At 50.4% G+C, this 27,778-nt stretch overlaps 1 protein-coding gene across 1 annotated transcript in view; it reads right to left on the reverse strand.

Annotated features, from left to right (window-relative positions):
* TBX20 (T-box transcription factor 20) overlaps window positions 1-27,502 on the reverse strand; it is a 49,704-nt gene extending 22,202 nt beyond the window's left edge. Inside the window, exons 1-5 of the mRNA XM_064169790.1 lie at window positions 27,058-27,502; window positions 24,840-25,074; window positions 23,475-23,639; window positions 14,875-14,983; window positions 7,254-7,412 (exon numbers count right to left, since the gene is read on the reverse strand). Coding sequence (XP_064025860.1) covers window positions 7,254-7,412; window positions 14,875-14,983; window positions 23,475-23,639; window positions 24,840-25,074; window positions 27,058-27,187 — 798 coding nt within the window. The 5' untranslated portion in view covers window positions 27,188-27,502. The remainder of the gene's footprint in view (window positions 1-7,253; window positions 7,413-14,874; window positions 14,984-23,474; window positions 23,640-24,839; window positions 25,075-27,057) is intronic.
* Between the last annotated feature and the right edge of the window lie 276 nt (window positions 27,503-27,778).

Here is a 27,778-nt window from a genome sequence, read left to right on the forward strand (position 1 = left end):
TTTCCTTTCCTTTCCTTCTTTTCCTTTCCTTTCTTCCTTTCCCCTTTCCTTTCTTCCTTTCCTTCTTTTCCTTTCCTTTCTTCCTTTCCCCTTTCCTTTCTTCCTTTCCTTCTTTTCCTTTCCTTTCTTCCTTTCCCCTTTCCTTTCTTCCTTTCCTTCTTTTCCTTTCCTTTCTTCCTTTCCCCTTTCCTTTCTTTCCCCTTTCCTTTCTTCCTTTCCTTCTTTTCCTTTCCCCTTTCCATTTTTGTCTTTTCCTTCTTCCTTTCCACTTTGCTTTCATTTCCTCCCCCCCCTTTTTTTTTCCTTTTCTTCCTTTCCTCTTTCTTTTTCTTCCCTTTTCCTTCTTCCTTTCCACTTTCCTTTAATTTCCCCCATTTTTCCATTTTCTTCCTTTTCCCTTTCCTTTTCTTCCCTTTTCTTTCTTTCTTTCCCTTTTCCTTTCATTTCCCCCATTTTTTCCCTTTTCTTCCTTTCCCCTTTCCTTTTCTTCCCTTTTCTTTCTTCCTTTCCCCTTTCCTTTCACTCCTCCCTTTTTTCCTTTCTTCCTTTTCCCTTTTCTTCCCTTTCATTTCTTCCTTTCGCCTTTCATTTCCCCCCTTTTTTTCCTTTCTTCCTTTCCCCTTTCCTTTTCTTCCTTCCTTTCCCCTTTCCTTTCACTCCCCCCTTTTTCCTTTCTTCCTTTCCCCTTTCCTTTTCTTCCCTTTCATTTCTTCCTTTCCCCTTTCATTTCCCCCCTTTTTTTCCTTTCTTCCTTTCCCCTTTCCTTTTCTTCCTTCCTTTCCCCTTTCCTTTCACTCCCCCCTTTTTCCTTTCTTCCTTTCCCCTTTCCTTTTCTTCCCTTTTATTTCTTCCTTTCCCCTTTCATTTCCCCCCTTTTTTTCCTTTCTTCCTTTCCCCTTTCCTTTTCTTCCCTTTTCTTTCTTCCTTTCCCCTTTCCTTTCACTCCCCCCTTTTTTCCTTTTTTCCTTTCTTCCTTTCCCCTTTCCTTTTCTTCCCTTTTCTTTCTTCCTTTCCCCTTTCATTTCCCCCCTTTTTTTCCTTTCTTCCTTTCCCCTTTTTTTCCCTTTTCTTTCTTCCTTTCCCCTTTCCTTTCATCCCCCCCCCCCCTCTTTTTTCCCTTTTCCTCTCCCTATCCCTTCTCTTTTTGCATGTGGATGCAAACACTCTCAGCCAGCTGTACCAGCCACTACATAAGGGCAATTTAATTGTTTTTTCCACATGGTAAAAGGCTGAGGAAAAGAAGAGGAGGAGAAAAACGTGAGGAGAACTCAGATTCAAAGTGCTAGCTAAAGCAATTAGCCCATCACAACAATCACAGTCCTGGAGAACTGGAGCTCTTGCAACTCAAACTCCCCTCCCTTCCTCAAGTGCAGCTGCACAGCTGCCCAGTGCATCCTGTCAGCCTCTCTCTTCTGCCACAGCAATCCACAAATCAGGATTCCTTCTGCCCCGAGGCATCAGGACTCCTCTTAACTGTGCAGTGCAACTTTCCAGGCACAGATGGTAGCTTTCACTGTAGGGTTTTTTTTGGGGGGGAGGGAGCAGGACAAAAAATACTCTGCTGCCCTTGTGCAATTTTCTCCCTGTCCAAGCAAATGAAATTGGGTGAGTAAAACTCAAGAAAGCAATGTAATAATCAGACTTTCTAGCCACACTTCTACCAGGCATTAAAAATAAAGCTTAAGTGAGGGTTAGAACTTGGCAAGGGACAACACAGGACTTGTCCTGCAAGGCAGTGAATGCCACCAACCCTACCTGAAGGCCAGGAAAGTCAACAGCTCTCAGCTTCTCAGAGAAGCACAGAATCCTCTTGGCTGTAAGAAAACCTTTCAGATCACCCAGCCCAACCATTTAACTCAGCACCACCAGGTCACCACTAAATCATGACCCTCAGCACCAAATCTACACATCATTTAAACACCTCCAGGCATGGAGACTCCACCACTTACTTCCCTGGGCAGCCTGTTCCAGTGCTTGACAACCTTTTCAGGGAAGAACTTTTTTCCTAATGTCCAACCTAAACCTCCTCTGGTGCAACTTGAGGCAATTTCCTCTTGTCCTAGAGCTTGCTGCTTGGGAGGAGATACCAATCCCCATCTCACTACAACCTCCCTGCAGGTAGTTGTGGAGAGTGAGAAGGTCTCCCCTCAAACTCCTTTCCTCCAGGTTGAACAACCTCAGTTCCTTCAGCTGCTCCTCATAAGCCTTGTGCTCTAGAACCCTTCCTTGGGCATGCTCCAGCACCTCAAGGTCCTTTTGTAGTGAGGGGCCCAAAAGCAGTGCTGAGCACAGGGGCCCTGCTGGCCACACTGTTGCTGATAGAGGCCAGGATGCTGCTGAAAAGCAGTGCTGAGCACAGGGGGACAATCCCTTCCCTGGCCCTACTGGCCACACTGTTGCTCAGAGAGGCCAGGATGCTGCTGAAAATCAGTGCTAGCACAGGGGACAATACCTTCCCTGGCCCTACTGGCCACACTGTTGCTGATAGAGGCCAGGATGCTGCTGAAAAGCAGTGCTGAGCACAGGGGGACAATCCCTTCCCTGGTCCTGCTGGCCACACTGTTGCTCAGAGAGGCCAGGATGCTGCTGACCTTGGCTACCTGAGCACACTGCTGGATCCTATTCAGCTGGCTGAAACCCAACACTTCCAGGTCCTGTGCTCTGGACAGCTTTCCAGCACAGCATGGGGTTGTGTGACCCAAGTGTAGAACTTGGCACTTGGCTTTATTGAAGCTCATATCACTGGCCCCAGCCCATTGATCCAACCTGTTCAGATTCACAGTGAGCAGCTCTGTCAAGCCTGGCTTCCCTCAAGGAAAAAGCTTGGATTGAAGAGGCCACAACCTCCTTTTTTAACAGCTGGCCCTTGAGGCTCAGAAAGCAGAGGGATCCTTTCCAAATCCTCAAGCAATCAAATGCTCTCATCCAGCAAAGGTTTGCTCAGAAGAGAAGACAATAAAGAGAGCCCTTCAAATTTAAAACCAAAAGAAGGAAACTGACCCAAATTTTTCATCCTCAGAAAGAAGTCTTCTGAGAGGGAAACACAAAACCAAAACCTGAGTATTTCATTGCTGGTCAGCAGGAATGATGCAGCTCAGCAGCTGCCATCCTAGGAGCTCTGGGCCACTGCTGTCCCCTTGCCTGGTGCTTTGGGTCCATACAAGGTCAAACTCTCTAGGGAAGGTCTTTGAGGCACTGAGCTGGAGGTGCTGCAGCCCAGCAGCTCTGCTGTGAGCACAGACTGAAAGAGTTGGGGCTGTGCAGGCTGCAAATGGGAGGCTCCCAGGTGACCTTCTTGTGGCCTGCCAGGATCTGAAGGGGGCTACAAAAAAGCTGGGGAGGGATTTTCAGGTTCTCAGGGAGTGCCAGGAGTGGGGGGAATGGAGCAAAGCTGGAGGTGGGGAGAGTCAGACTGGAGGTGAGAAGGAAGTTGTTCAGCATGGGAGTGGTGAGAGGCTGGAATGGGTTGCCCAGAGAGGTGGTTGAGGCCCCATGGCTGGAGGTGTTTAAGGCCAGGCTGGCTGAGGCTGTGGGCAGCCTGCTCTAAGGTAGGGTGTCCCTGGGCATGGCAGGGGGTTTGGAACTGGCTGATCCTTGTGCTCCCTTCCAACCTTGACTGATTCTGTGATTCTCCCAAGACAAGCCTGTGGTAAAGAGTGGTGAATTAGTGCCTCACTTAAGAGTGCTGAGTTAGTGCCTCACTTCCCAGGGAAGGTTTTTATGGCAGCATTCTGAGAACCACCTTGAAAGAAGAACAACCTCTGACTACCTCCATCTCCTTAGCTCCCCAACACAGCCAGCCAAGCATGCTGCAGGATAATAAAGGTGTCCCTTCATCTCCAGAGCAGATTTTCACCCATCAAACCTCTGCTTCCCTGATATTAAAGCACAGCTATGACATCACAGGAGAAACTTTCTGCATCCACCAAAGCCAGATGAGACTCACAGTCATTTATGGCCAGATTTTTTCTTCCCCCTGCCTCACCAACAATCAGAGAACATCTGCTAGAAAGCATTTTCAAATGAAACCTGACCTACACTTCAACTCTGTGGCAGTGGTTTGGCTGTTTAAATAAATGCATGCCCTTTAAATCCTAAATTATGAGATAGTTTGTTGAAAGTATAATGTATTTAGCTTTTATCTAATAACCTCCAGAAATGCAATCAATCCTTCCTTTAAAACAGTTCTGAAAGAAATGGCCAAAAAAAAAAGAGAAGGAAAAAAAAAAAGAGGCTCCATTTTCATCAGTCATAAATAAAATGACAGCATCTACCTCTGAGGGTTCCAGAGATGTTCCATTGAGAAATCCTCCAGGCTGGATGGGTGGGCAGAGGTCAATGGGGTGAGACTGAGCAAGGCCAAGGGCAGGGTTCTGCACTTTGGCCACAACAACCCCAAGCAGCACTACAGGCTGGGGACAGAGTGGCTGAGAGCAGCCAGGCAGAGAGGGAGCTGGGGGTGCTGGCAGAGAGTAGCTGAAGAGGAGGCAGCAGTGCCCAGGTGGGCAGCAGAGCCAATGGCATCCTGGGCTGGCTCAGGAGCAGTGTGGGCAGCAGGACAAGGGAGGTGCTTCTGCCCCTGTGCTCAGCACTGCTCAGGCCACCCCTTGAGTGCTGTGTCCAGTTCTGGGCTCCTCAATTCAAGAGAGATGTTGAGGTGCTGGAAGGTGTTTGGAGAAGGGCAGCAAGGCTGGGGAGGGGCCTGGAGCACAGCTGTGTGAGGAGAGGCTGAGGGAGCTGGGGGTGTGCAGCCTGCAGCAGAGGAGGCTCAGGGCAGAGCTCATTGCTGTCTGCAGCTGCCTGCAGGGAGGCTGTAGCCAGGTGGGGTTGGGCTCTGCTGCCAGGCACCCAGCAACAGAACAAGGGGACACAGTCTCAAGTTGTGCCAGGGCAGGTCTAGGCTGGATGTTAGGAGGAAGTTGTTGGCAGAGAGAGTGATTGGCATTGGAATGGGCTGCCCAGGGAGGTGGTGGAGTCTCTGTGGCTGGAGGTGTTGAAGCCAAGCCTGGCTGGGGCACTTAGTGCCATGGTCTGGTTGCTTGGTCAGGGCTGGGTGCTAGGTTGGGCTGGCTGAGCTTGGAGGTCTCTTCCAACCTGGCTGATTCTACAGTTCTATGATTCTATGACTCAATCTGTGTGCTTTGGGAAGGTTACATTAGAAACCTCCCCCGGTTCAAATAGCATCAGGAAACACAAACTACAGCAATAAACCCCAGGCTTAGCTGCTTCTGTGCCTGTTACTATTTTGCTGCTTTCTACAGAAAGTGATGTGGGAGGAAAAAAAACCCTGTGTGCCCATCCAAATGTTGTGTTCTGGAGCCTGCCAAGGGCTGGATGCATTTGCTGCAGCATTCAGGCACAAATGTGAGCTTAAAAATCAATGCATGCTGACATGAGAGCTTGAAAAGCAGGATATGAGGTCTGTCAGAAGCACCAACTTAATGCTACTGCTATTATCTTCAGAGCTTCTTTGGCTCCTCGTGGCATTTTATTTGCAGCATCTAGAAACCATTTTTGTCCCATATCAAGCACCACAGACCTCTTTAAATGCTGCAGCAGGTACATGGAGTGTGGACTGGATGATTTTGGAGGTCTCTTCCAACCTGGTTGATTCTATGATGCTGCCTTGCCCACATGTTTGGGCAGGAATTTAATAGCTCTTCCTAGCTTTGAGGAATTAGAGAGGTGGTTTGGTTTTGGTTTAACTGCCACAGCCATGAGCCCTTAAAGCACATCTCTGAATTGCACTGCAGCCAACGACTTATCTCCCCTGACTGAAGCCTCCAAGCCCTATCCACTGTCATGCAGAGCCTCTGCTTTCCAATTGTTTACATACATCCTAAAAGGACTCATTAGCAATCCATTGTTATGATCTCCTCCATTCTGTGTATATTCTTTTGCTGGCATGCAAATCGAAGTGCAGACATCTGGATGTAATCTGGGCAGCCTCTGAACAGCATATCTCAGAGTGATTTCCCTTTGCATTCGAACCTTACAGCTTAATTAGGCGACTTTTTCAGCCCCTGAAATCATCATGTGCAAGCCAGAATCTGTCTCTAAGACAGCCTGTAGCTGGTGGTGTGAAAAGAGTGCTGTAAATAAACACGGCTCCTTAATGAGCTATAATTAGAAAAGGACTAAATGATAATAGGCAAAGGGCTTTGTCTAGGCAGAAGGGAAGAGAAATGAAACCCTTTTTTGTGTTCCCTTTAACCCCATGAGTAATTGAAGTCAGGATATGTTAGAATTAGTCCTGAATGTGAATGAGATTTGGCACAGTCACTGCAGACATTGGCATCAGAAGGTAAGTCAGAAAGCTGCTTAGTTTAGGGGGTGGAAAAAGAGTAAACGAGACCAAGTGCAAGGTCCTGCAGCTGGGTCGAGGCAGTGCCCAGCACAAATCCAGGCTGGGCAGTGAGTGGCTGCAGAGTAGCCCTGAGGAGAGGGACTTGGGAGTGCTGGTGGAGGAGAAGCTCAGCATGAGCCAGCAGTGTGCACTTGCAGCCCAGAAAGCCAAGCAGAGCCTGGGCTGCAGCAGCAGCAGTGTGGCCAGCAGGGCCAGGGAGGTGATTCTCCCCCTCTGCTCCACACTGCTGAGACCCCACCTGGAGTCCTGCATCCAGCTCTGGAGCCCCTGGGACAAGAAGGATGTGGAGATGCTGGAGTGTGTCCAGAGCAGGGCCAGGAGGATGCTCAGAGGCTGCAGCAGCTCTGCTGTGAGCACAGACTGAAAGAGTTGGGGCTGTGCAGGCTGGAGCAGAGGAGGCTCCCAGGTGACCTTCTTGTGGCCTGCCAGGATCTGAAGGGGGCTACAAAAAAGCTGGGGAGGGACTTTTTAGTCTTTCAGGGAGAGACAGAACTGGGGGGAATGAAGCAAAGCTGGAAATGGGTAGGTTCAGGCTGGAGGTGAGGAGGAAGTTGTTGGTGATGAGAGTGGTGAGAGGCTGGAATGGGTTGCCCAGGGAGGTGGCTGAGTCCCCATGGCTGGAGGTGTTTGAGGCCAGGCTGGCTGAGGCTGTGTGCAGCCTGCTCTAGGATAGGGTGTCCCTGGGCACAGCAGGGGGGTTGGAACTGGCTGACCCTTGTGGTTCCTTCCAACCCTGACTGATTCTGTGATTCTATGATGCTAAAAAGGACCTCAAAAAAAGAGCTGTGTTTTCCTACTTTCCTCCCTGGTTTTCCAGGAGAGAAGGGGGTCTTCAGCAGGGTGGGATTCAATTAAATCTATGGAAATCAGCATCATCCATACTCACCAACTGGTTCTGGTAGGCAGTCACAGCAGTAAAAACTGTCTCTGGGAAGATAAAGGTCCTGAACTCCTCTGATTTCAGGTTTAGCAAAGAGGCAGTGTGGTCCTTCTTCTTGATAATGTGGACTCGTGGCTGGTACTTGTGCATGGAGTTCAAAATGATCTGCAAGAAAGAGTGAGAAAGGAAAGTTAACAGCACCCTCAAAGGCCCCAAAACCATAAGAGGGAGGGAGAATAATAAATCAATCTAATTAACAGTGCAATTAATCTAATTAACAGATTTTCAGAGCAAACTCTCCTGCTCCTTTGGGCAGGGAGAGAAAACAAAGGTGGAAAAGTAGGCACCACAGGAGGCTGAAGCACCTCTGCTATGAGGACATGAGGCTGAGGGAGTTGGGGCTGTGCAGTCTGGGGAAGAGAAGGCTTTGAGGAGACCTCACTGTGGTCTTCCAGTGTCTGAAGGGGGCTACAAGAAAGCTGGGGAGGGACTTTTTAGGGCATCAGGTAGTGACTGGACTGTGGAGAACAGACCCACAGAATAGAATAGAATCAAGCAGGTTGGAAGTGACCTCCAAGCTCAGCCAGCCCCACCTAGCACCCAGCCCTGGCCAAGCAACCAGACCATGGCACTAAGTGCCCCAGCCAGGCTTGGCTTCAACACCTCCAGGCACGGTGACTCCACCACCTCCCTGGGCAGCCCATTCCAATGCCAATCACTCTGCCAACAGCTTCCTCCTAACATCCAAGCTAGAGGAGGGCAGATTTAGATTAAACATTAGGAAGAAGTTCTTCACCAGGAGGGTGGTGAAACACTGGCAGAGGTTGCTCAGGCAGGAAGTGGAAGCCTCATCCCTGAATGCTTTTAAGGCCAGGCTGGATCCTGATCTAGTGGGAAGTGTTCCTGCTCATGGCATGGGACTTGGAACTGGATGATCCTTGAGATCCCTTTCAACCCTGACAATGCTGTGATCCTCTCTCTGCTAAGCCTCTGATGAGTGTGGGGTTTTTAACCCCACAGCATCACAGAACCTTAGAGGTTAGAAGGGACCTACAGAGAACATCAAGTCCAACCCCTCCCTGACAAGCAGGAATTTTTGATGCATAAATACCTGCTGCTACAGGTGAGGTGTTTCACCTCCAGACTTCTTTCACTCTGCCACTGCATGCCCCCAGTTTGCAGGCATAGGCAGCAAGGGTCAGCATGGAACTCGTGCAAGCTCCTGGCTGAGAATTCACACTGGCAGAAACAAGCAGGTGCGGAATGACAACAGCCAAGGACCCCTCAAAACCCAAGCTAAAAACAGAGAGGGGGGGAAAAGGGAATAAAACCCCATTGGGAAACAAAAAATAACCACACCAACAGCAGCAGCACAAACTGGCTGGTCAAAAATAAAACTCCCCAGATCCTTTTGCAGTGGCCAAACCTTTAAAGCAAACTACTTTCTGGTCGCTCTTAGCCGCGGACTGAGGGAAATGAGAGCGCAGAGCCCCGGAGCGAGCAGCTTTTGCCATCTCATCCTCCTCAACAATTGTTTACGAGCTCCTGAACCAACCCTAACCCTAATGGACCAACTAACCAATTTCAACCTTCACTGAAGTCAAACTGAGAGTCCCACTTGCTCCAGTTACCACTGGCTGGAGGACTGTTTGGCTGCCTCTAACCACAGTATTACAATATGAGAATTAAATACAGAGCTCGGCTCGCATCAGTCCTTGTTTTGGATATAATCACAGTCACAAGACGAAATTGGCAGTGGTGTGGGTGGTTCTATTTTGCAGGGGCCATAACGACGTTGCAGGCAGCTCTGTACATCTGGAATAGCTAATGTGCATTCCTTGGGAAGCCTTCACTTCAGCTAAAAGGCAGCAGCAGAAGCGGGGCAGCCTTTCGCGCTAACCCAGTCCACGAGGAAGGCTGCGCAGTGACTTGGGGCGTAGAGCTCAGAGGGGGCTTTGTCGTGGCTAAAATTGGCCTCGTTGTTTGCTCTGCTGCTCCTCTGAGGCCTTTGGTGTGGAGGACACACACAGTGACAAGAAAGCAGTTACAGTGATGGGGAGCCATCATCCTGAGCATGTCCACTTTCCTTCTCAAGTCACTTCACCATTTGATACGTGCACAAACACAACAGCCACTGACCTTGCCTTTAACATCCTCATACTGCCTCTCTTTCTAAAACGTGGTCTCACCATCCCAGTCACTCAGGCTGCTCTAAGCAGCCAGAAGAGACATTTGGAAGGGTTGTATGTGCAGGGTGAGGAGCTTACTGGCGAGCTGGCCCCACAGAGCCTGGGGCTTCCCCTCGCCTTTCATGGCCGCCATACCCACACAAAGGCATCACATCCGAGCAGCAGCCAAGCAGGAGGAGGAAAAGGCTGTCACAGAGCAGCTCCCACACATGCCCTTTCTTTTCACTCCTCTGTGGATGCAAATTGTGATAAAGGAGCTCCACTCCTCAAACAAGAGCAGGTAATCCTTGAGAAAGCTTTTCCAGAACCCCAAGTGCACAGGGATAACATCCCCTGCCGTGATGTTCTACCCTGCACAATCCCACCAGAGGCAAGTAGGGTCATTAGGGCACAAAAAAGTGCCAGAAGTAGGCAGGAGGTCACCCAAGACCTGTGGCTGAGGTTAAGATCACTGTTTCTTTTCCATAAGGGTCTGTGTGTGCAGTGCTCCCTCTGCACCCCTGCACAGGCTGCCAGAGCTGCAGTACTGACTGATAGTGAGGTCAGCAGGACGCTGCACCAGGATAGCCCCTAGGACCACCAGCAGCCTTAGGACCACCAAAAGAGCCTAAAAGAGTTAGATACACAGAATATATCTCAGAGAGGAGCCCTCAAGGGTGGTCTCAACGTTCAAGTAACCCCCTAACTGCATGGTGCAGGCATCATAAAATCCCCACTGCCAGCTCTGTGGTGCTGATGCTGCTGTGCCCCAAGAGAAGCAGCAGGTGCAGGGATCCTCAGGGCACCTGCAGGCAGGCACTTACTGGCAGCACAGCCACTCCATCTGTCTTTGTGCTGACAGCCTGCAGCAGGGGAGATGACCAGGATCTAGCCTTACAGGATCCTGTTTGCTCTAAGGTCAGGCAGGTCTGTAGGCATCTGGCTCCCACTGGTTGCCAGAAGCAATCTGGATGCCAGCTGCAAAATCTCCAAGGTGGCTTTGAGTTCAGGAGCTGTGCTGTGAATGCAGCTTCCACAGTCACCAAAGAAGTGTTACCAGGCAAAGTTTGCTTTCTAAAAGCATGGAGACTCCTCACTTTCTGGAAGCTGACTTGACAAAACCCCCAAAACCTGGTCATAACTTGCTTGTGGCTGTTCTGGAAGCCCTCCTTGCTCAGTGACTTGTTAGCCACGTTCACACCTTTGTGTTTGCAAAAGCAAACACCCATGTGTTTGAGTTCTGCTATCATAAATGCCAGGAAAGCAATCACAGCCATGTACACACTCATGGCTCACATCACCATCAACTAGGAACGATACCACCCCGACTAAGTGCAACCAAAAGTCCTAAAAGGAGCAGCCTGTGTGAAAAACAGCACCAAGGAGGGGGGGGGGGGGGAGGGAATGGGAATTACTCTGCTGTAAAAATTCAGAGGCAGGAGCCATTTCCTTCCTCTGCTAAGGATATCTGTAAGTGTTTCCATGGAGCAAGCTATATGTCATGCCACACCACGAGAAAAGTTCTGCCTGATGCTGGAGGGGGAATGCAGACAGAGCTGTGGGGTTATGCATGCTGCTGAAGATACACAAGCAGAGATGCTTGCCAGCCCCAGAAGGCTCAGAATAAGAGAAGACAAACAAATGCTGGAACAAAACAAATGCCTCTTTTCTCCTCAGATTCCTTTGCAGGAAATGAACCACCCTGCAAATAAAACACTACAATTACCTTAACAGCCAAAACTGTCTGCTGGAGGATGGAGGAAAGCAAGCAAGTGGAACAAAGTGGAATCAGGGTGGATCCAACTTCTCTACCTATAAGTGGTGTTTAAAGGTGCCCCTTTGAGGCCCATGAAACCACCCTCAAGACCCAGCATGGCTCTTTAAATGTAATTCAGATGTGAGCAGGTCAGACCTCGTTGCTTCAGAAGGGCTCTTTCAAACTGAAGGAAGAGGTTTCAGGAGGCATTTCAGTTCTCCCCTTCTCTTGATTCAGGGGGGAGCTCAGAAATGCCATTTGCCTTGGCACAATGAGGTCTCCTTAAAGGCTCCACAGAGCTCACCTCTTTAGTCTCCAATGATGGTGTTCATGTAGCTTCACCTGGACAGCACATCAAACTTGACACCCTAATTTGGACCAAACCCCACAAGGGAGGGCTCCTCAAAGGCATGACACCTGCCACGTAAATCTCAGCATGGCATCAAGATTTTGGGGCTTATTCCTAACTTTCCATCAGCTCTGGCTGTTCAGAGCCTGGCACAAAGAGTGGGAACCACCTCTCCCACTTCTTCCTCAGGAAGCTGCATCTCGAATGCTATGGATTAGTTTAGAGCCTGAGCCTCAGGAGGAGCAGCTGAGGGAACTGAAGTTGTTTAGGTTGGAGAAAAGGAAGCTCAGAGAAGACCTTTTCCCTCTCTACAGATACATGACAGGAGGCTGCAGTGAGGTTAAAGGTCAGCCTGTTCTCTCAAGGAAGAAAAAGACTGGATGTGGTGCTTAGTGCCATGGTTTAGTTGATTAGGTGGTGTTGGGTAACAGGTTGGACTTGATGAACTTAAAGGTCTTTTCCAACCTGATTCTGTGGTAACAGCCTTGGGTTGCATGACAGGAGGTTCAGGTAGGATATGAGGCCAAAAGCTTTGCATCCAGCCTTGGAGCAGGCTGCCCAGAGCCGCTGCCTCTGAAGGCAGTTAGCAGACACACAGATGTGCTGCTGAGGGACACGGTTTGGTGGTGACCTGGCAGTGTTGGGATTCCTTGGTTGGACTTGGTCATCTTGAAGGCCTTTCCAATCATAGAATCAGGCAGGTTGGAAGAGACCTCCAAGTTCATCCAGGCCAACCTAGCACTCAGCCCTATCCACTCAACCAGACCATGGCACCAAGTGCCTCATCCAGGCTTTTCTTGAACACCTCCAGGGATAGTGCCTCCACCACCTCCCTGGGCAGCCCATTCCAATGCCAATCACTCTCTCTGCCAACATCCAGCCTATACTTTCCCCAGCACAACTTGAGACTGTGTCCCCTTGTTCTGTTGCTGGCTGCCTGGCAGCAGAGCCCAACCCCACCTGGCTACAATGTCCCTTCAGGTAGTTGTAGACAGCAATGAGCTCTGCCCTGAGCCTCCTCTTCTGCAGGCTGCACACCCCCAGCTCACTCAGCCTCTCCTCACAGGGTTTGTGTTCCAGGCCCCTCCCCAGCTTTGTTGCCCTTCTCTGGACACCTTCCAGCACCTCAACATCTCTCTTGAATTGAGGAGTCCAGAACTGGACACAGCACTCAAGGGGTGGCCTGAGCAGTGCTGAGTACAGGGGCAGAAGAACCTCCCTTGTCCTGCTGGCCTCACTGCTCCTGATGCAAAGCTGCTCCCTCTCTGTCCTCTCTCTCTGCCTGTGTTTGAGATGACTCTGCCTCCTTGCTCTGTCACATGCCTCTGTTCCCGACAGCTCCTCAGACCTCCTTCCTCTCCTTCATACTGGTCTGGGCTTCTGGGAACTGTGCTGCTCCTAACTAGCTTGCAATATACTGCTGCAAGCCCTTTATTAGAGGCACACATGGCCCCTGTTAGGATGAAAAATGCTGCTTCTTAAACGTGCACATAGACTGCTCTATCATCACTCAAGCAGAGAGCTCACAAATCTTCAGCTGTGCCCTTCACATTATGAAATAAAAGAGGAGGGGGGGGGGAAATAATAATACATTCTCCACTAGTCAGGAAGGGAACAAGAGTGGGAACTGGGTTCAAGAAAAATATACCCCCAGACAGATCTTCACAGAAGAACAACACAGAGGCATCCCTCTCTGCCCTTCCTTTTTGTTTTGGTGGTTGGGTTTGGGTTTTTTTTTTTGTGTAACTACTTTTGTTGCTGTTGTATTTTGTTTTTCCCCCACCCAGGATGAATTTTTAATTCTTGGGTTAGGAAAAGAGTGAAAGTTCTTTTTGAGATGAGAAGCATCTGCACAGAGCACAGCTCAGACCAGTGGCCACTGGCTGACAGAGTCTAAAAAGGCAACTAAATACCACAGGAGGGGAGGGACTCCTATGGCTGGGGGGTTGGGACTGGATGAGCTTTGAGGTCCCTTCCAATCTAAACCACTCTGTGACTCCTGCTGTCATGTATGCCACAGCTCCTGAGCTTTACCTCTACACATGCTTCAGAGCTCATCACCCCTCTCTTCCCCATTCCTCATCTACTAACCCTATCAACTCTCGTTCTTCTCAACTGCCCTGCTCCCAACCAACACCCTTCCAAACCCACCCCACTGCTTCTTCAGCTTTCCTCTGGGGAGCCACCAAGGCCAGAGGCAGCACTTTCAACTCTTCCTTTGCAACCTGGAGGTGCTACCAAGCCACTCCTTCACTTTGCAGGCACCACTGAGGCACTTTGTTGCACCTTGATTTGCAGGTAGCCAACACTTCATTCCAAAGGTGACTGAGGCACGTTTGCTTTTTAATTCCATAGCCCCTGTGTTGATGGCATACCAGGATTTTCTGCCAGCTGTGCCTGTGCTATGTTGAGTCTGGAAGCCAAGGAGATGCTACTGATGCATCCATTCCCTACCAATTGCTTGGAACAAGCAGCTCACATAGAAAAAGAGGTGAGCTTGCTAACCAGGGCACGTGGCAAAGCAAGCAGCCACCTCAGAGCCAAATGCAAGAAGAAACATAGCAAATACCCCTCCTGCTTCCCTTCTCTCCCTCCCTTTGATGCTTGACTCCATCCTGAGCTTGTTACAGAGCCACAGGGTTGGAAAGGATCTCAAGGATCATCCAGCTCCAACCCCCCTGCCACGGGCAGGGACACCTCAGTTTAGATCAGGTTGCTCAGAGCCACATCCAGCTTGGCTTTAATTACTTCCATGGATGAGGCTTCCACCACGACCCTGGGCAACCTGTTACAGTGTCCCACCACCCTCATGGTGCAGAACCAGCATCTAATCTAAACCTCCCCTCCTCTATCTTGGATCTATTTTCCCCAGTCCTATCACTACCTGATACCCTAAAAAGTCCTTCCCCAGCTTTCTTGTAGCCCCCTTCACATCCTGGAAGGCCACAATAAGGTCTCCTTGAAGCCTTCTCTTCTCCAGACTCCTCCAACTCTCTCATCCTGCCCTCCTAGCAGAGCAGCTCCAGCCCTCTGAACATCCTCGTGGCCCTGATGAATATTCTATCTCCAGCAGCTGTAAGAGCATAATTTAAGCACTTGTGCTGACCTGGGTTCTACCTTATGCAAGGCTAAAGCAGCCTCATTGATAAAGTCACTTTTCAGAGCGACAGAGCAACCCAACACATTTCACCTTCGTGCAACCTCCTCCTCCGTGGCAGTACAAAGAGCTGACTGTGTGAGGTGTGACACCGAGGCCACAGCAGCCTTTCCCCACTGCAGTCTCTCTCCCACAAGGTTAATCCTGTGGCACAAGAAGCAATTCCTTTACCTGTCCCCACCAGGAGGGCTACTCACATGGCCATGCTGATCCAGCTCGTTGTTGGTGAGCTTGACTTTCTCGAAGGACACCATCTGCTTCAGCAGCTGCTCTCCTGTGAAGGGGGAGTCAGGGTGCACGTACAACCTGGAAAGCACAGGGTAAGAGAACCTGCTTATGAAAATCATTTGGTGTGGGCACCACCTCTGAGTGAAATTTGCAACCCCAGGATGTTAGCAGGAAGTTCTTGCGCCAGAGAGAGTGATTGGCATTGGAATGGGCTGCACAGAGACTGGATGATCTTGGAAGTTTCTTCCAACCTGTTTTGACTCTATGATTCTATTCTCAAGTCGTGCCAGGGGAGGTCTGGGATGGATGTTAGGAGGAAGTCATTGCCAGAGAGAGTGATTGGCTTTGGAATGGGCAGCACAGAGACTGGATGAGCTTGGAAGTTTCTTCCAACCTGTTTGACTCTATGATTCTATTCTCAAGTCGTGCCAGGGGAGGTCTGGGATGGATGTTAGGAGGAAGTCGTTGCCAGAGAGAGTGATTGGCATTGGAATGGGCTGCCCAGGGAGGTGGTGGAGTCATCATCCCTGGAGGAGTTGAAGCCAAGCCTGGCTGGGGCACTTAGTGCCATGGTTTGGTTGATTGGCCAGGGCTGGGTGCTAGGTTGGGCTTGGATGAGCTTGGAGGTCTCTTCCACCCTGGCTGATTCCATGATTCTATACTGTGTGTATACACCTGTAAATTGTGCAGTGCTGTAAGTACAGCTTCATCTTACTTCCAAACCCACCTGAGTTACTCTGGGTAATTGCAAGTAGTGGGGAGGGGGGGTGGTGGGAAGGAGTTTCCTAACCTATTACAGGTGGTTTCACGGACACAGATTTCCTGAGAGCTTTGAGTAACACAGAGCTGCTACCTGGACAAGACACAGTTTCCCCCCCCCAGGCAGACAAACACCTGAACCACGGCTCTTAACAAGAGAGAGCAAAGCAGATGACTGGAGCTGCTCAATGACCACAATGAAGAATCCCATGCCCCAGTGCTAGCCTGCTCTCTACCCATGTCTATTCTTTGATCTGGCCATCTGAAACGGAGACATTAACTAACATTTTGCTGTTGTGCCTTTTCCCCCACGAAAAATTGATCCTGTCCTTCCCCACAGCTGCACTAACAAGCACTTAAAATAACAATGACTGCAGCCCTGAGAAGGAAAAAAAAAAGCCATGATGGCCTTTGAGAGATAGTAGGGGAATGCAGATAAAAATGCATTTTTCCTTATGGGTAACATTAAGCTGTGATAATGATTTTAACCTGCACTCGATCACACGTTCGCTGCGGTGACATCTGTTTACAAGAGGTTGAAGGCTGCAGGCCAGCACAGTGAGCTGACATGAGAAATTCAGCCCAGCTCTGCAATTAACAGCCCAGCACTGAGGAAACTAAGCAGGAGAAAAAGGAAGCCCAGAAGACATGCAGATATGAGGATATATACATCAGAAGTAGACTAATTGTGACTGCCAGGCTGCCTAAAAACAATGATTCTCAGAGCAGTAATGTAGTGCTGAAAATTCAATGTTCTTTAGTGACAGTGAGTTGAGAGCTGAACTAAACCTTTACATGGCCTTTTGGGATAGTGAATGAAGAGCTGAACTAGATCTGGAGCTCTATGTACAGCTCTGGAGCCCCCAATACAAGAAGGACATGGAGCTGTTTGAGCCAGTCCAGAAGAGGCCACCAAGATGCTGAGAGGGCTGCAGCAGCTCTGCTCTGAGCACAGGCTGAGAGAGTTGGGGCTCTGCAGCCTGGAGAAGAGAAGGCTTCCAGGAGACCTTGGAGTGGCCCTCCAGGATCTAAAGTGGGCTACAGGAGGGCTGGGGTGGGACTATTTGCAAGGTCTTGTAATGACAGAAGGAGGAGGAATGGGTTTGAACTGGCAGAGGGGAGTTTGAACCTGGATGTTAGGAAGAAGTTGTTTGCAGTGAAGGTGGTGAGACACTGGCACAGGTTGCCCAGGGAGGCTGTGGAGGACAGAAGCACAGAATGGGATCTTTGATCCCATTCTGTGCTTCTGTCCTCCACAGCCTCCCTGGAGGTGTTCAGGACTAGACTGGATGAGGCCTTAAGCAATCTAGTGGGAGGTGTCCCTGCCTATGGCAGAGGGTTGGAACTGGCTGATCTTTGAGATCCCTTCCAACCTAAACCATTCTATGACCTTTACCTAGTGCCAAACCAGACCTGTTGGTGTTGGTTATTGCTCACCAAGGGCCTGCCTCTCTTTTGGGACATCTTTGGCCACGCAGACGGATTTCTCCCATTAGGTGGGTGGGGCAGCACCCAGATGGTGGGTTGGGAAGATAAACACTTGTTGGTGTTGCTGTTGAGCTACAGTTTTGGTTAGGCAAGAGGAAAATGGGCAAACCACTAAGCGATGGGGAGGAGCTCCCTCGATAGACTGCACCGACCTCTAATCACGCAACGCCCGCGCTAAAGACTCTGGGGAGCACAGCTCTGTTGCTCAAAGAGGAAGGAGATTTGATCCTGCTCTCTCTGTTTTGGCCAGCAGAATCCCCAAGGCACAGTGAAAGTCAAGTTTTACCAGCACAGCTCGCTTCAGATGGGCAGGATGTTTTCCTTAGGCTGATCTGAAGCGCGGCTTGGCTGGTAGAGCTGTGTTCATGGGAGGGATGCTGAGCCAGGGCTCCTGTTGCAATAAAATATTCCTACAGGCATTCCTCGCTGCTCTCAACTCAGCTGATTGCACTGCAAGGCTCATGGAAATGAAACATTAACTAGGGTGAATCTGAAAACCCCTCAAGCCCTGGGATTTTGTTACGTCAGAGGAATTTTACCTCTCGTGAAAGTCAACGTTTGCCTTCCTGTAGGAAGATGTGTGGATGTGAAAAGTTCAATCTTTATAACCCTGACTGGGAGAAGGCAGAACAAAGAAAGGGTCCCAGACTTAGAATCATAGAATCAAGCAGGTTGGAAGAGACCTCCAAGCTCATCCAAGCCCAACCTAGCACCCAGCCCTGCCCAACCAACCAGACCATGGCACTAAGTGCCCCAGCCAGGCTTGGCTTCAACATTTCCAGGCACAGCCACTCCACCTCCCTGGGCAGCCCATTCCAATGTCAATCACTCTCTGACAACAACTTCCTCCTAACATCCAGCCTAGACCTCCCCTGGCACCACTTGACACTCTGTCCCCTTGTTCTGTTGCTGCTTGCCTGGCAGAAGAGCCCAACCCCACCTGGCTGCAGCCTCCCTGCAGGCAGCTGCAGACAGCAATGAGCTCTGCCCTGAGCCTCCTCTTCTGCAGGCTGCACACCCCCAGCTCCCTCAGCCTCTCCTCACAGGGCTGTGCTCCAGGCCCCTCAGCAGCTTTGTCACCCTTCTCTTTTCAGCCTTTCTTGTGATAGGCTCCAAAACAAAAGTGACTCCTCACTTTGACTGCCTGGCTAGTTCACAGTGTTTAGTGGTGTGCTAGTTTGAGGCTAGCTGGAATATTTTTATGAGGAAAACTTAGATGCTAGGCTATAAAAAGCCAACAAAGGTGATGTCTGCTTCACTCATAGGCTTGCTGAGATGTATAAAAACAAGAACTTAAGTGTGTGGGTGTCTCTGCTGGTGCCTGTGCTTTCTCCCTGGCTCTTTTACTGTTTAACCCAACTAATTCTGCTTTTATTCCTCCTTGCTGATCCTTGCAGCTCACCTTGACCACAAGGCATACTCTGGAATAAGGCAGAGGGGTGGAAAGAAGGTGGAAGGTGGTTGGGAGCCCCTCCTGGGGACTCTGGTTTCTGGGAGGGCTGCTGTGTTTCTGTATTACCTTTACCTTGCCTATTTCTGTCTATAGCTGCATGTGCTGTAACTATCTGCTTGTACATTGTGCTAAGCTGGGAACAGAAAGCTTCATTCTTTAACTTCCAGCCAGCTGAGTCTAGTCTGGGTGATCCCATAAGAGTATGGGTGGGGGGAGATAATACCCATACTGTCACAAGTGGCCACAGAGCGTCAGGCTCAGCATAGTTCATCTACCTAGGACCAAAAGCTGCTTCAGATATGTCCTGGAGACTGAGTAAGGAGCTCCATGTGTCTAAAAAGCCAAGCATGACTGTTTCACGCTGCAGGCAGCCAGTGCTTGGCTAATACACTGGTTAAGGTATTAATAGACCTTGCTTTCCTTTACACATTCGCTACACACCATCCATCCCCCTGCAACACATGGTTCCACTTGGTGAGCTACACCTCCCTGCATGCTCCTCCGCAGCCTGAGCTTGTCTGCTTCAGAGGGAAGGGTTGAAAAGCAGACATATCACCCTCTGAAGTGGTCGACAAGACCACAAGTGCACATGAGCAAATAGGTTAGAGAAATAAATGCGCACATTCCAGCTCCCCCAGAAGTTCACACAGGCTCTCCTAGTGCCTGAGGCTGGCCAGACCTGAGGAGCTACTCACTTCAGGCCACAACAGCTTTAGGAGCCATATTTGGATGTGAATTTGCTCCATATAATGTTTCATGATATATGCAAGGCTTGGGTCCTGCTTCCTTCTTGCATATTTTGCTCTCTTCTTTAGTGTTAAGAGTGGGTCTGTGCACGTTGCTTTGAAAGGACTTTAATGCCTCAAATAATTTGCAAAGCATACTACCTTTTAAAGGCTTCCCTCCTGGAATTCTCTTGTCAGCAAGTTAACACTATAATTTCATTAAACAAATGGTTGTAGCCAAAGACAGTTAAGAAAAAAAGGAAAGAAAGAGGGGAAAAAAAGAAAGGGAAAAAAAAAGACTAAGTGAAAGAAATGAGCTGGGGGGGGGGTGGGGGGAAGGAAGAAAAGCAAACAGAGGTACATGCTGAAACTTATTAAGCTAATTATTTCACACAGCCTTAGCACTGTGAAAGAGCAAACATGAAATATCCTTTATCCAGACAGCACTTTAGAGTCACAAAAGGCTCTCTGGGAAGTATTTTTATTGGAGTGTTCGTTGCAACAGGGGCTTGTCTTGCACACTGACAGCAGGAAGGCAGGGATAAAACTGGGCTTTAGAAGAAAGTTCCCTGAAGGGCTCATCTTTCAAACACAATCACAGAATGCTTACTAATTTATTTATATATTCTTTAAGTTGTCTCAGCATTCAAAGTTGTTTTTGTTTTAATGTTGAGGGGTTTTTTTTGTTGTTTTGGTGTTAATAGAGAGGGTTTTTTTATCTGGGGGGGGGGCGTTTTTGAGGTTTGGGGGTTTTTAGTGTTGTTGGGTTGGTGAGGTTTTTGGTTTTGTGCTGGTTTGGTTTGGTCTTTTTCCTATAACAGGAGAAATCAAAATATCAAACAGGCTTTATCCTGCAGTCTTACCCCCGTGCACAAGGCAGCTCCTCACTCTTACCCCCGTGCACAAGGCAGCTCCTCGCTCTTACCCCCGTGCACAAGGCAGCTCCTCACTCTTACCCCCGTGCACAAGGCAGCTCCTCGCTCTTACCCCCGTGCACAAGGCAGCTCCTCGCTCCTACCCCCGTGCACAAGGCAGCTCCTCGCTCCTACCCCCGTGCACAAGGCAGCTCCTCGCTCCTACCCCCGTGCACAAGGCAGCTCCTCGCTCTTACCCCCGTGCACAAGGCAGCTCCTCGCTCTTACCCCCGTGCACAAGGCAGCTCCTCGCTCTTACCCCCGTGCACAAGGCAGCTCCTCGCTCTTACCCCCGTGCACAAGGCAGCTCCTCGCTCTTACCCCCGTGCACAAGGCAGCTCCTCGCTCTTACCCCCGTGCACAAGGCAGCTCCTCGCTCTTACCCCCGTGCACAAGGCAGCTCCTCGCTCTTACCCCCGTGCACAAGGCAGCTCCTCGCTCTTACCCCCGTGCACAAGGCAGCTCCTCGCTCTTACCCCCGTGCACAAGGCAGCTCCTCGCTCTTACCCCCGTGCACAAGGCAGCTCCTCGCTCTTACCCCCGTGCACAAGGCAGCTCCTCGCTCTTACCCCCGTGCACAAGGCAGCTCCTCGCTCCTACCCCCGTGCACAAGGCAGCTCCTCGCTCTTACCCCCGTGCACAAGGCAGCTCCTCGCTCTTACCCCCGTGCACAAGGCAGCTCCTCGCTCTTACCCCCGTGCACAAGGCAGCTCCTCGCTCTTACCCCCGTGCACAAGGCAGCTCCTCACTCTTACCCCCGTGCACAAGGCAGCTCCTCGCTCTTACCCCCGTGCACAAGGCAGCTCCTCGCTCTTACCCCCGTGCACGATATAACTCCTCAGTAATCCCCCTCGATGCCATCGTGCCTGGGGATGTCAGCACCTTGGCACCAGCACTCAGGTGCTAAGCACACGTACAGCCCTTACTGCCACTCCTCAAGGCAGAAGAGCTAAAACTGTGTGTTTGGAGGAGAAATCGCAACTTCCCTAAACGCTCCTGTTACCGGAGCAGGACCAAACCCGTTTCAAGACGGGAGGAGTACTCCTTTTAATCTGTTTAAGCAAGACTCCCATCTCAAGAGGCGCATTAACACTCCCAACAACAGCCCTAGCAATGCAAACGGGAACGTGCTGAACCTCTTGACATCCCTTTGCTCACCAAACGGGAGCACAAGGAGATATTTATGCCCTTTCTCCTATAGAAGCACCGCTCATACACAGTAAAAGCAATCAGTGCTATGATCAATGGTCTTTTTTTTTTGGCTAGCCACCTTGAAAACGAAAACGGGAAAGGCAGAGCTAACACTTTGGAGACAAAACGCTCTGAAAACAGCCCAGGAAATGCAGCAGCACAGATAGACTTTTGCACGCAGGGGCATTGATCTGATGGGAGACCTTAAAGAGCTACCGGAGTAAGCTTACAATAAATACTGAAGTCCAAGAAGGCTTGACCCCAGCTCTAAAACACTCAGCAGGGCAGTTGCTAATTATTCCAAGGATCAATCTCATGTCTTAGAGTCTTGTATTTCCTCACTGAGTTGGTGTATGTCAGAGTGTGAATTAGCAATCTATTTAAAGGGATCCCAAAAGACACTTGAAGAGGGGAAAGTAAAATGAGGGAGGGGGGGAAGAACCCTGCCTTAAAATGATTTCTGTCCTTCCCTTATTCCTTCTTTTGATGCTGAACTTCTTTGGAGCAGGATCCGTGTTTCTCCTTTGGGTTTTGTTTCCCTTTTTCTTTCTTTCTTTCTTTTTTTTTTTTCAGTGCCCATTACAATACGTCAAACGAAGCCCTCAGACGTTAACCACATTGCAAGAAGGAGTTTTTGGCTATGAAAACAAAGCCGACATAACTCCTAGGTTGCTGTCTTTAATCACAGCTTCTCTGCATGCGCTTTGTGTTTGTTTATTTCCCCGAGTCGCCTTCCAGAGATCGGTAGTCAGCAAGATTGCAGCTGAACTATTTATACAAGGGATTTATACATGCAGGGTTTGGTCCCTGTGCTCAAACGACCAAAAAAAGAGAAGAAAAGTGCTGCCATTTCTTGTGTTTCGATTCTAATTTCTGCCTCTGGGAAAAAAAAAAAGCGAGGCTAAAAAGCACCTGGAGCAGATCTGTGTGCCTGCACAGAACCCTCCGCGCAAAAGTTCCTTTGAAGCCAGCGAGGCATCCAGGTTATTTCCATACCCCCGGCTCTGACTCAGCAAAGCCGTTCGACATGTGCCTCAGCCTTATTGAGACTTGAGGACTGAAGGATGCACCGAAGTGCTGGGCTCGACCGCGATGAATTGCGGATCTCCCCCGAGCTGCTCTCCCGCCCTGCAACCCGCTGCTGCAGCCTCGCTTTTGCTGCGCTAAAGGAAGTCAGTCGTTAGCTACGTTAATCGAACGAGGTTTAGAAAGTATCACAGTATCATCAAGGTTGGAAGAGACCTCATAGATCATCGAGTCCAACCCTTTACCACAGAGCTCAAGGCAAAGTCGTTTGCCACAGCGTTTTGTTTCGGGCAAGAAAAAAACCAGGGGGAATTTGTTCGGATTTGCGTTTTTCTCTTCATGGCTCAGCAAAAATGTTGTGATTTCTGAGCGCAAAAAAATACCAACAACCCACCCCAAAACCCCCAAACCTCTCTGTAGCGAACAGATCCCGATTTTGCCTGCTAAGAGACAACCAAAAGCAGGAATAAAATCAGCTGTAGTGAATGCTGGATATGTTTTGCAACGAATATCATAATTTCAAGTGCAAACCAGCACTGAACTGTAACTTGCTATTTTTACTAGGTCTTGGCTAGTTATGCTTTGACTGCTTTAAATTATGGGGTCAAATACTGCAGGGAGGGCAAACACTAGAGACAAATCAATATTTGAATTCTCTTGTTTAAAGATTTCTTATCTGAATTGAGGCAAACTCCGTTAAAAATAATATATATGCATATATATATATACGAATTAAATATGAAGATAACTATATCTCTAAACCCAGCTTTCAGCCAAATCCTGGAACCTTCAGCATAAATCAAACCCCAAGCAGAGATTTGAGGCCCGATTCTGTATCCCAGAAATTAATCAGGGTTTTGCAAGGAAATTCACTGATCACAGGCTCAAGGGGGGAAAAAAAAAGATCTCAGAGCAAGCAGTACAGAGAGATTAATAGCAGAGATTTGTTGAAGGAAAAAAAATAACAAGGAGAAAAGAAAAGGAAAAGAAGATCACCAGTAAAATGCACAAACCTTGCAGGGAGAGGAGGGTCAGCTTTTCCAGCCACTAACCAGGAAGACCTGTGGTAGGCATATCTATATCTTTTATTGTCCACAGGAACTATATCCATTAGCACAATGTACTTGGCCTCGGAATCCACTCCCGAGAAGGAAACCCTGATGGTAGGAAACATTCTCCTGAAATAAAAAGCAAATCAGGAAATAAATATGTGGATAGAGAACAGAAACCTGAGAGCTTCTGAAAAGCTGCTGAATGTCAGAAACTTCTTTAAGCTACCTTGGGGAAGAAAAAACCAACCAACCAAACAACTAAATCAAAGCACCCATTGATTCTGCTTCGGCACGATGGAATTAAATCTCGTGTAGCTCGAACGTGCATAACAAAGTGCAGTTTGGAATGGTTTGGTAACAAAAGGAAAGGGTGGAAAGCGAAAACGTGAAAGGGGAAATGTACTTCTGCCTGCTACTGAAACGACTGCAGGAAACAATTGTGCCTAAGGTACGACTGCAGGAAACAATTGTGCCTAAGGTACCGAAATCCTTAGAACCACGGGGGTTTGCGACGGGATCCACACTAGCGCTAGGGAAACAGAGCAGAAACTATTTCCATCGACATTCTCTCCTGTTTTAGATGTGTCCTCTGCTAAGCCCACTCACGATGCTGCCGAGAGCAATTATCAAACCCAAACTTCACTTTCCTCACTTCAATGCTGAAAAAACTTAACTTCGAGTTTGTTTTGGGTTGGTTCCCCCCCCCCCCCCGCCCCCCTTGCTAAACCGAAAACGAAGTGGAAATAACTTCAAACGGTCTGACATTTTTGAACTGCAAATTGCAGAGTAGGTGCTTTTTATTTAGTTCGGGTTTCAAAACACTTGCCGGTAGAGCCGGCCGGTTAGAAAAGAATCCTCGGAGAACTACATTAGCATCAAGCAACTTTAGGGGCTGCAAAAGCCGGCGGCACACATCCGTCCCCCCCGCACCGCATCTGACTGACCCGAACCCCAAAATCTTTACAGAAGAAACGGCGTAGTTTGAGGTGATGAGAAAGCCTGGGATTCTTTCGAACAAGGGTGGGGTTTTTTTTTGCGGGCGAGAGAAAAGAAAACCGAACCAGACCAAGCCCGGATTGGATTTACTTCCCCACGACCCTGCGTTTCCTTGTGTCTTCCCCGGCCCCGCAAAATCCCTGCGCGGCTTTTAGCCACGGACCAAATTCGTAAGGAGACAACATTTCTGCCCAGCCGCCCTCTTCCTCCCCTCTTTAACCCATCCGTGCTGTTCTCCCAAAATAAAAGCTGCGGGGTTTTGGTTGTTTTGCTTTCCACACGCCCCTCAAGCCGCTCTTAGGAAGCCGCCCGGTGGTAACCCAGCCTTACCTGCCGGATTTGGTGATGATCATCTCGGTACCCAGCTCGTGAAATTTGTCCCAGAGCTCTTTGGTCTCCAGGCTGCAGGAGATTTTGGCCATTTCCTCGCTGGGGATGATGGGGGTGGTGGGGATGAGGGGCTCAGTGCACAGCGACGAAGGGCTGCTGCTAAAATCCCCGTGTGGGTCCAGGCTGGATAAATCACTCAAAGGCTGGGCGCAAGAGGATTTCTCAACGAATTGTTCTGCAGGGTTTGAGGTGGGAGCAGAAAAAAAGAGAGAGGAGATTCAGCCAGGGCAGGACGACCACTACGAAAGACCAATTTCCAATATATATATATATCAACACCTACATTAAAAACTCGCAATTCTGGTTCAAAAGCCCCCGGCCCCGATCCAGCACACGCGCAGATCCGCGCTGGTTCTCCTCCTTTGAGAGCAGGACTGGGGATTTTTGGAGATTAGCTCCGGGAGGAGCCTGGAGCGGGGCCTCCCGGGGAGAGATGCCCGGGGAGGAGCGGCGGGGAATAGCGTGGCCCCGGCCCGTCACCATCCGGATATTCCCCTCTCCGCGGGGTGCGGAAGGGCAGAGTGGACCTTGCTCGCTGCTCTCCGCTCCTAACCGAGGGTTTCCATGGAAAGGTCACTAATTCTCATTTAAAGAGGGAGCGCTCGGCTCCAAGGAGCTGCTGAGGGCCAGGGTCACGCCGGGGGCTCCTAAATTGAGCTGCTAAGCAGCAGGAGCCCCAGCGCGGCCTCGCAGGTTCCGCGCTTCCTCCGCGGGGAAGCCAGCTCCTAACAGCAATGGAACAGCGGGCGCGGAGCTGCGACTGCCTCCCAGCCGGTGGACTAAGGCTGAGCGCACTCCGGGGGGCCGCGCAAGCTGCGAGGAGGCGCTGATTGTGCGGGTGCGTAAACTGCCACCCACCGCGGCTGGCTCCCGCCGGTGCCCTCTCCCCTTCGCAAGCCCCAGGAAGTTCGAGGGGCTTCAGCAGCTCTCCGTCCGGGAGGTTCAGCAGAAGGAGAGGGCGAGAGGGAGCAGGGCTGAGCGGTCCCGACCCCGGGATGCGGCAGAGGAGCCTGCCCCGGCAGAGGAAGATCTCGCTCGCATTCCCCGTTGCTAAAAGCCGTATCCCTTCCATTTCGAACGGAATGGCGTGGGACAAGGATTATATAAAAAGAAAAATACACATCAAATGGAAACATTAATTGGACAGGCGTTTTCAGACAGAAAGGAAAAACAGAGAAAGGATTAAAACCCATCTGGCTACGTTCAACAAGAGATCGTGCAGAAATATGTCAGGCAGGAACATTACAACATTCCCGGCCTACGTTATCACCTAGACTGAAAAAACTAAAGCTTACAGTGTGTCTCTGGACTATGTGAAATCTACCGAGCCAGCTGATTAGATGCAGCAGACGCTGAGGGGGCTGCCTTTGCTAAATTCTTGCAAGATTTAATGTCATCGTGTTCTCTGGCGCCCTGTAAGCTCCATACACCGGGGGGGTTGTTAGCTTGCTGAGAACTCCCCGGTACATACAAGGACCACAAGCCGCAGAAACTGATAGGGAGGAGGGGAAGATGCTAACGTGTTTTAAAACACACATTGCGAGTCTGAATCGAGGCGGCCGAATGGAAGTGGAATCGCTTAGGCGAAACTCTCGAGGAAATTACTCTAAAAACATTCCCGGTCGATGTAGAGCAGCACAGTTTGTATGAGCCTACGTGGAGTAGAACAGACTGCACAAGGCTACACCGAGTAGCCGTGGAGCGGGAGGTTTTCAGGTCTACGTACAAGTTTTCCTACCCCTCGTAAGCCTCGGCACGATACTGGAGATTGTCTTATTTGACTTGGAAAACCACGGGTGATTTGCAAGAAATATTTGAGAGGTTCATTTCACACCAGCCAGGGGAAACGTTGCTACCGTAGGGTGTGAGATGAGTCTACGAGCGGTGAAGTTGGATAAATAAAGCTGGCAAATTTTAGACTTTAGAGGAGGGTTTGCGCGTTCAACAGCTGGTGGGCAACGAGAAGGCTTAACTAGCTTTGGCAGTGGGGCTTTTCCTTCCGCAAAGGAAACTCACGGGCAGCGGGAAACCCGCCGCCGCCTGACCCGCCTGCCGGAGCTTCGAGGCGGCTGAGCCTGAGAGCAGGGCGGCTTTGCCCGGGGACCGACGGGAGCTCCGCGCCCCAGTGATACCGGCGGCCACCCCAATCCCCACTTACCCAGGGGCTTGATGGTGCTCTCTGGGGACTCCTTGTCCTTGGAGCTGCCGCTCGACATCAGGGCGGCAATGGAGAAGGCGTTGGCCCGAGAGGAGAGCTGCGGCTTGGCGGGGGGCGGCGTGTACTCCATGGCCAAAAGGCAGAGAGGCGGCTCGGCTGGGGGCTGCCTGGGGCGGGAGTACCGGGGATACCGGGAAGGGCTCTGCGTCCGGGCGGGAGTACCGGGGGTAGCGGAGCAAGGGTACTGGGAAGCGCTTTGCGCCAGGCACCGCCCGGGCGGGAGTACAGGAGATTACCGGGAAGCGCTCTGCGCCCGGCCGGGAATTACCGGGAAGCTCTCTGCTCGGGCGCTGAGCGCTCCCCCGCCTTAACGCGGGGCCGCGGAGATCCTATCGGCCGGCGGCCAATCCGCGGCAGGACACGTCAAGGGCCCCGGCCCGGCTGTGGAGGAGGGGGCGGAGGCGGGCAAGAGGAGGAGGAAGGCGAAGAAGAAGAAAAAGAAGGGACGAAGGAAGAACGGGAGGAGGAGGAGGAGGAAGAAGAAGAAGAGTGGGAGGAGGAGGGCTCTGCCCGTCTGCGGGGTGGGCAAAGGGCGGAAGGCCCTCGGGCGGGCTTCTCGCCGCCGCTCCCCGCTTCGAGCGCCCCAGCCCCCATCCCCAGCTGCGGGCGGCCCCCCGCTCCTCTGAGCCTTGTGCCGGGGTGGGGGGGGAGCAGGACGCGG

The sequence above is a fragment of the Pogoniulus pusillus genome, chromosome 32 (genome assembly GCF_015220805.1).
Source record: "Pogoniulus pusillus isolate bPogPus1 chromosome 32, bPogPus1.pri, whole genome shotgun sequence".
Classification (NCBI taxonomy): Eukaryota; Metazoa; Chordata; class Aves; order Piciformes; family Lybiidae; genus Pogoniulus; species Pogoniulus pusillus.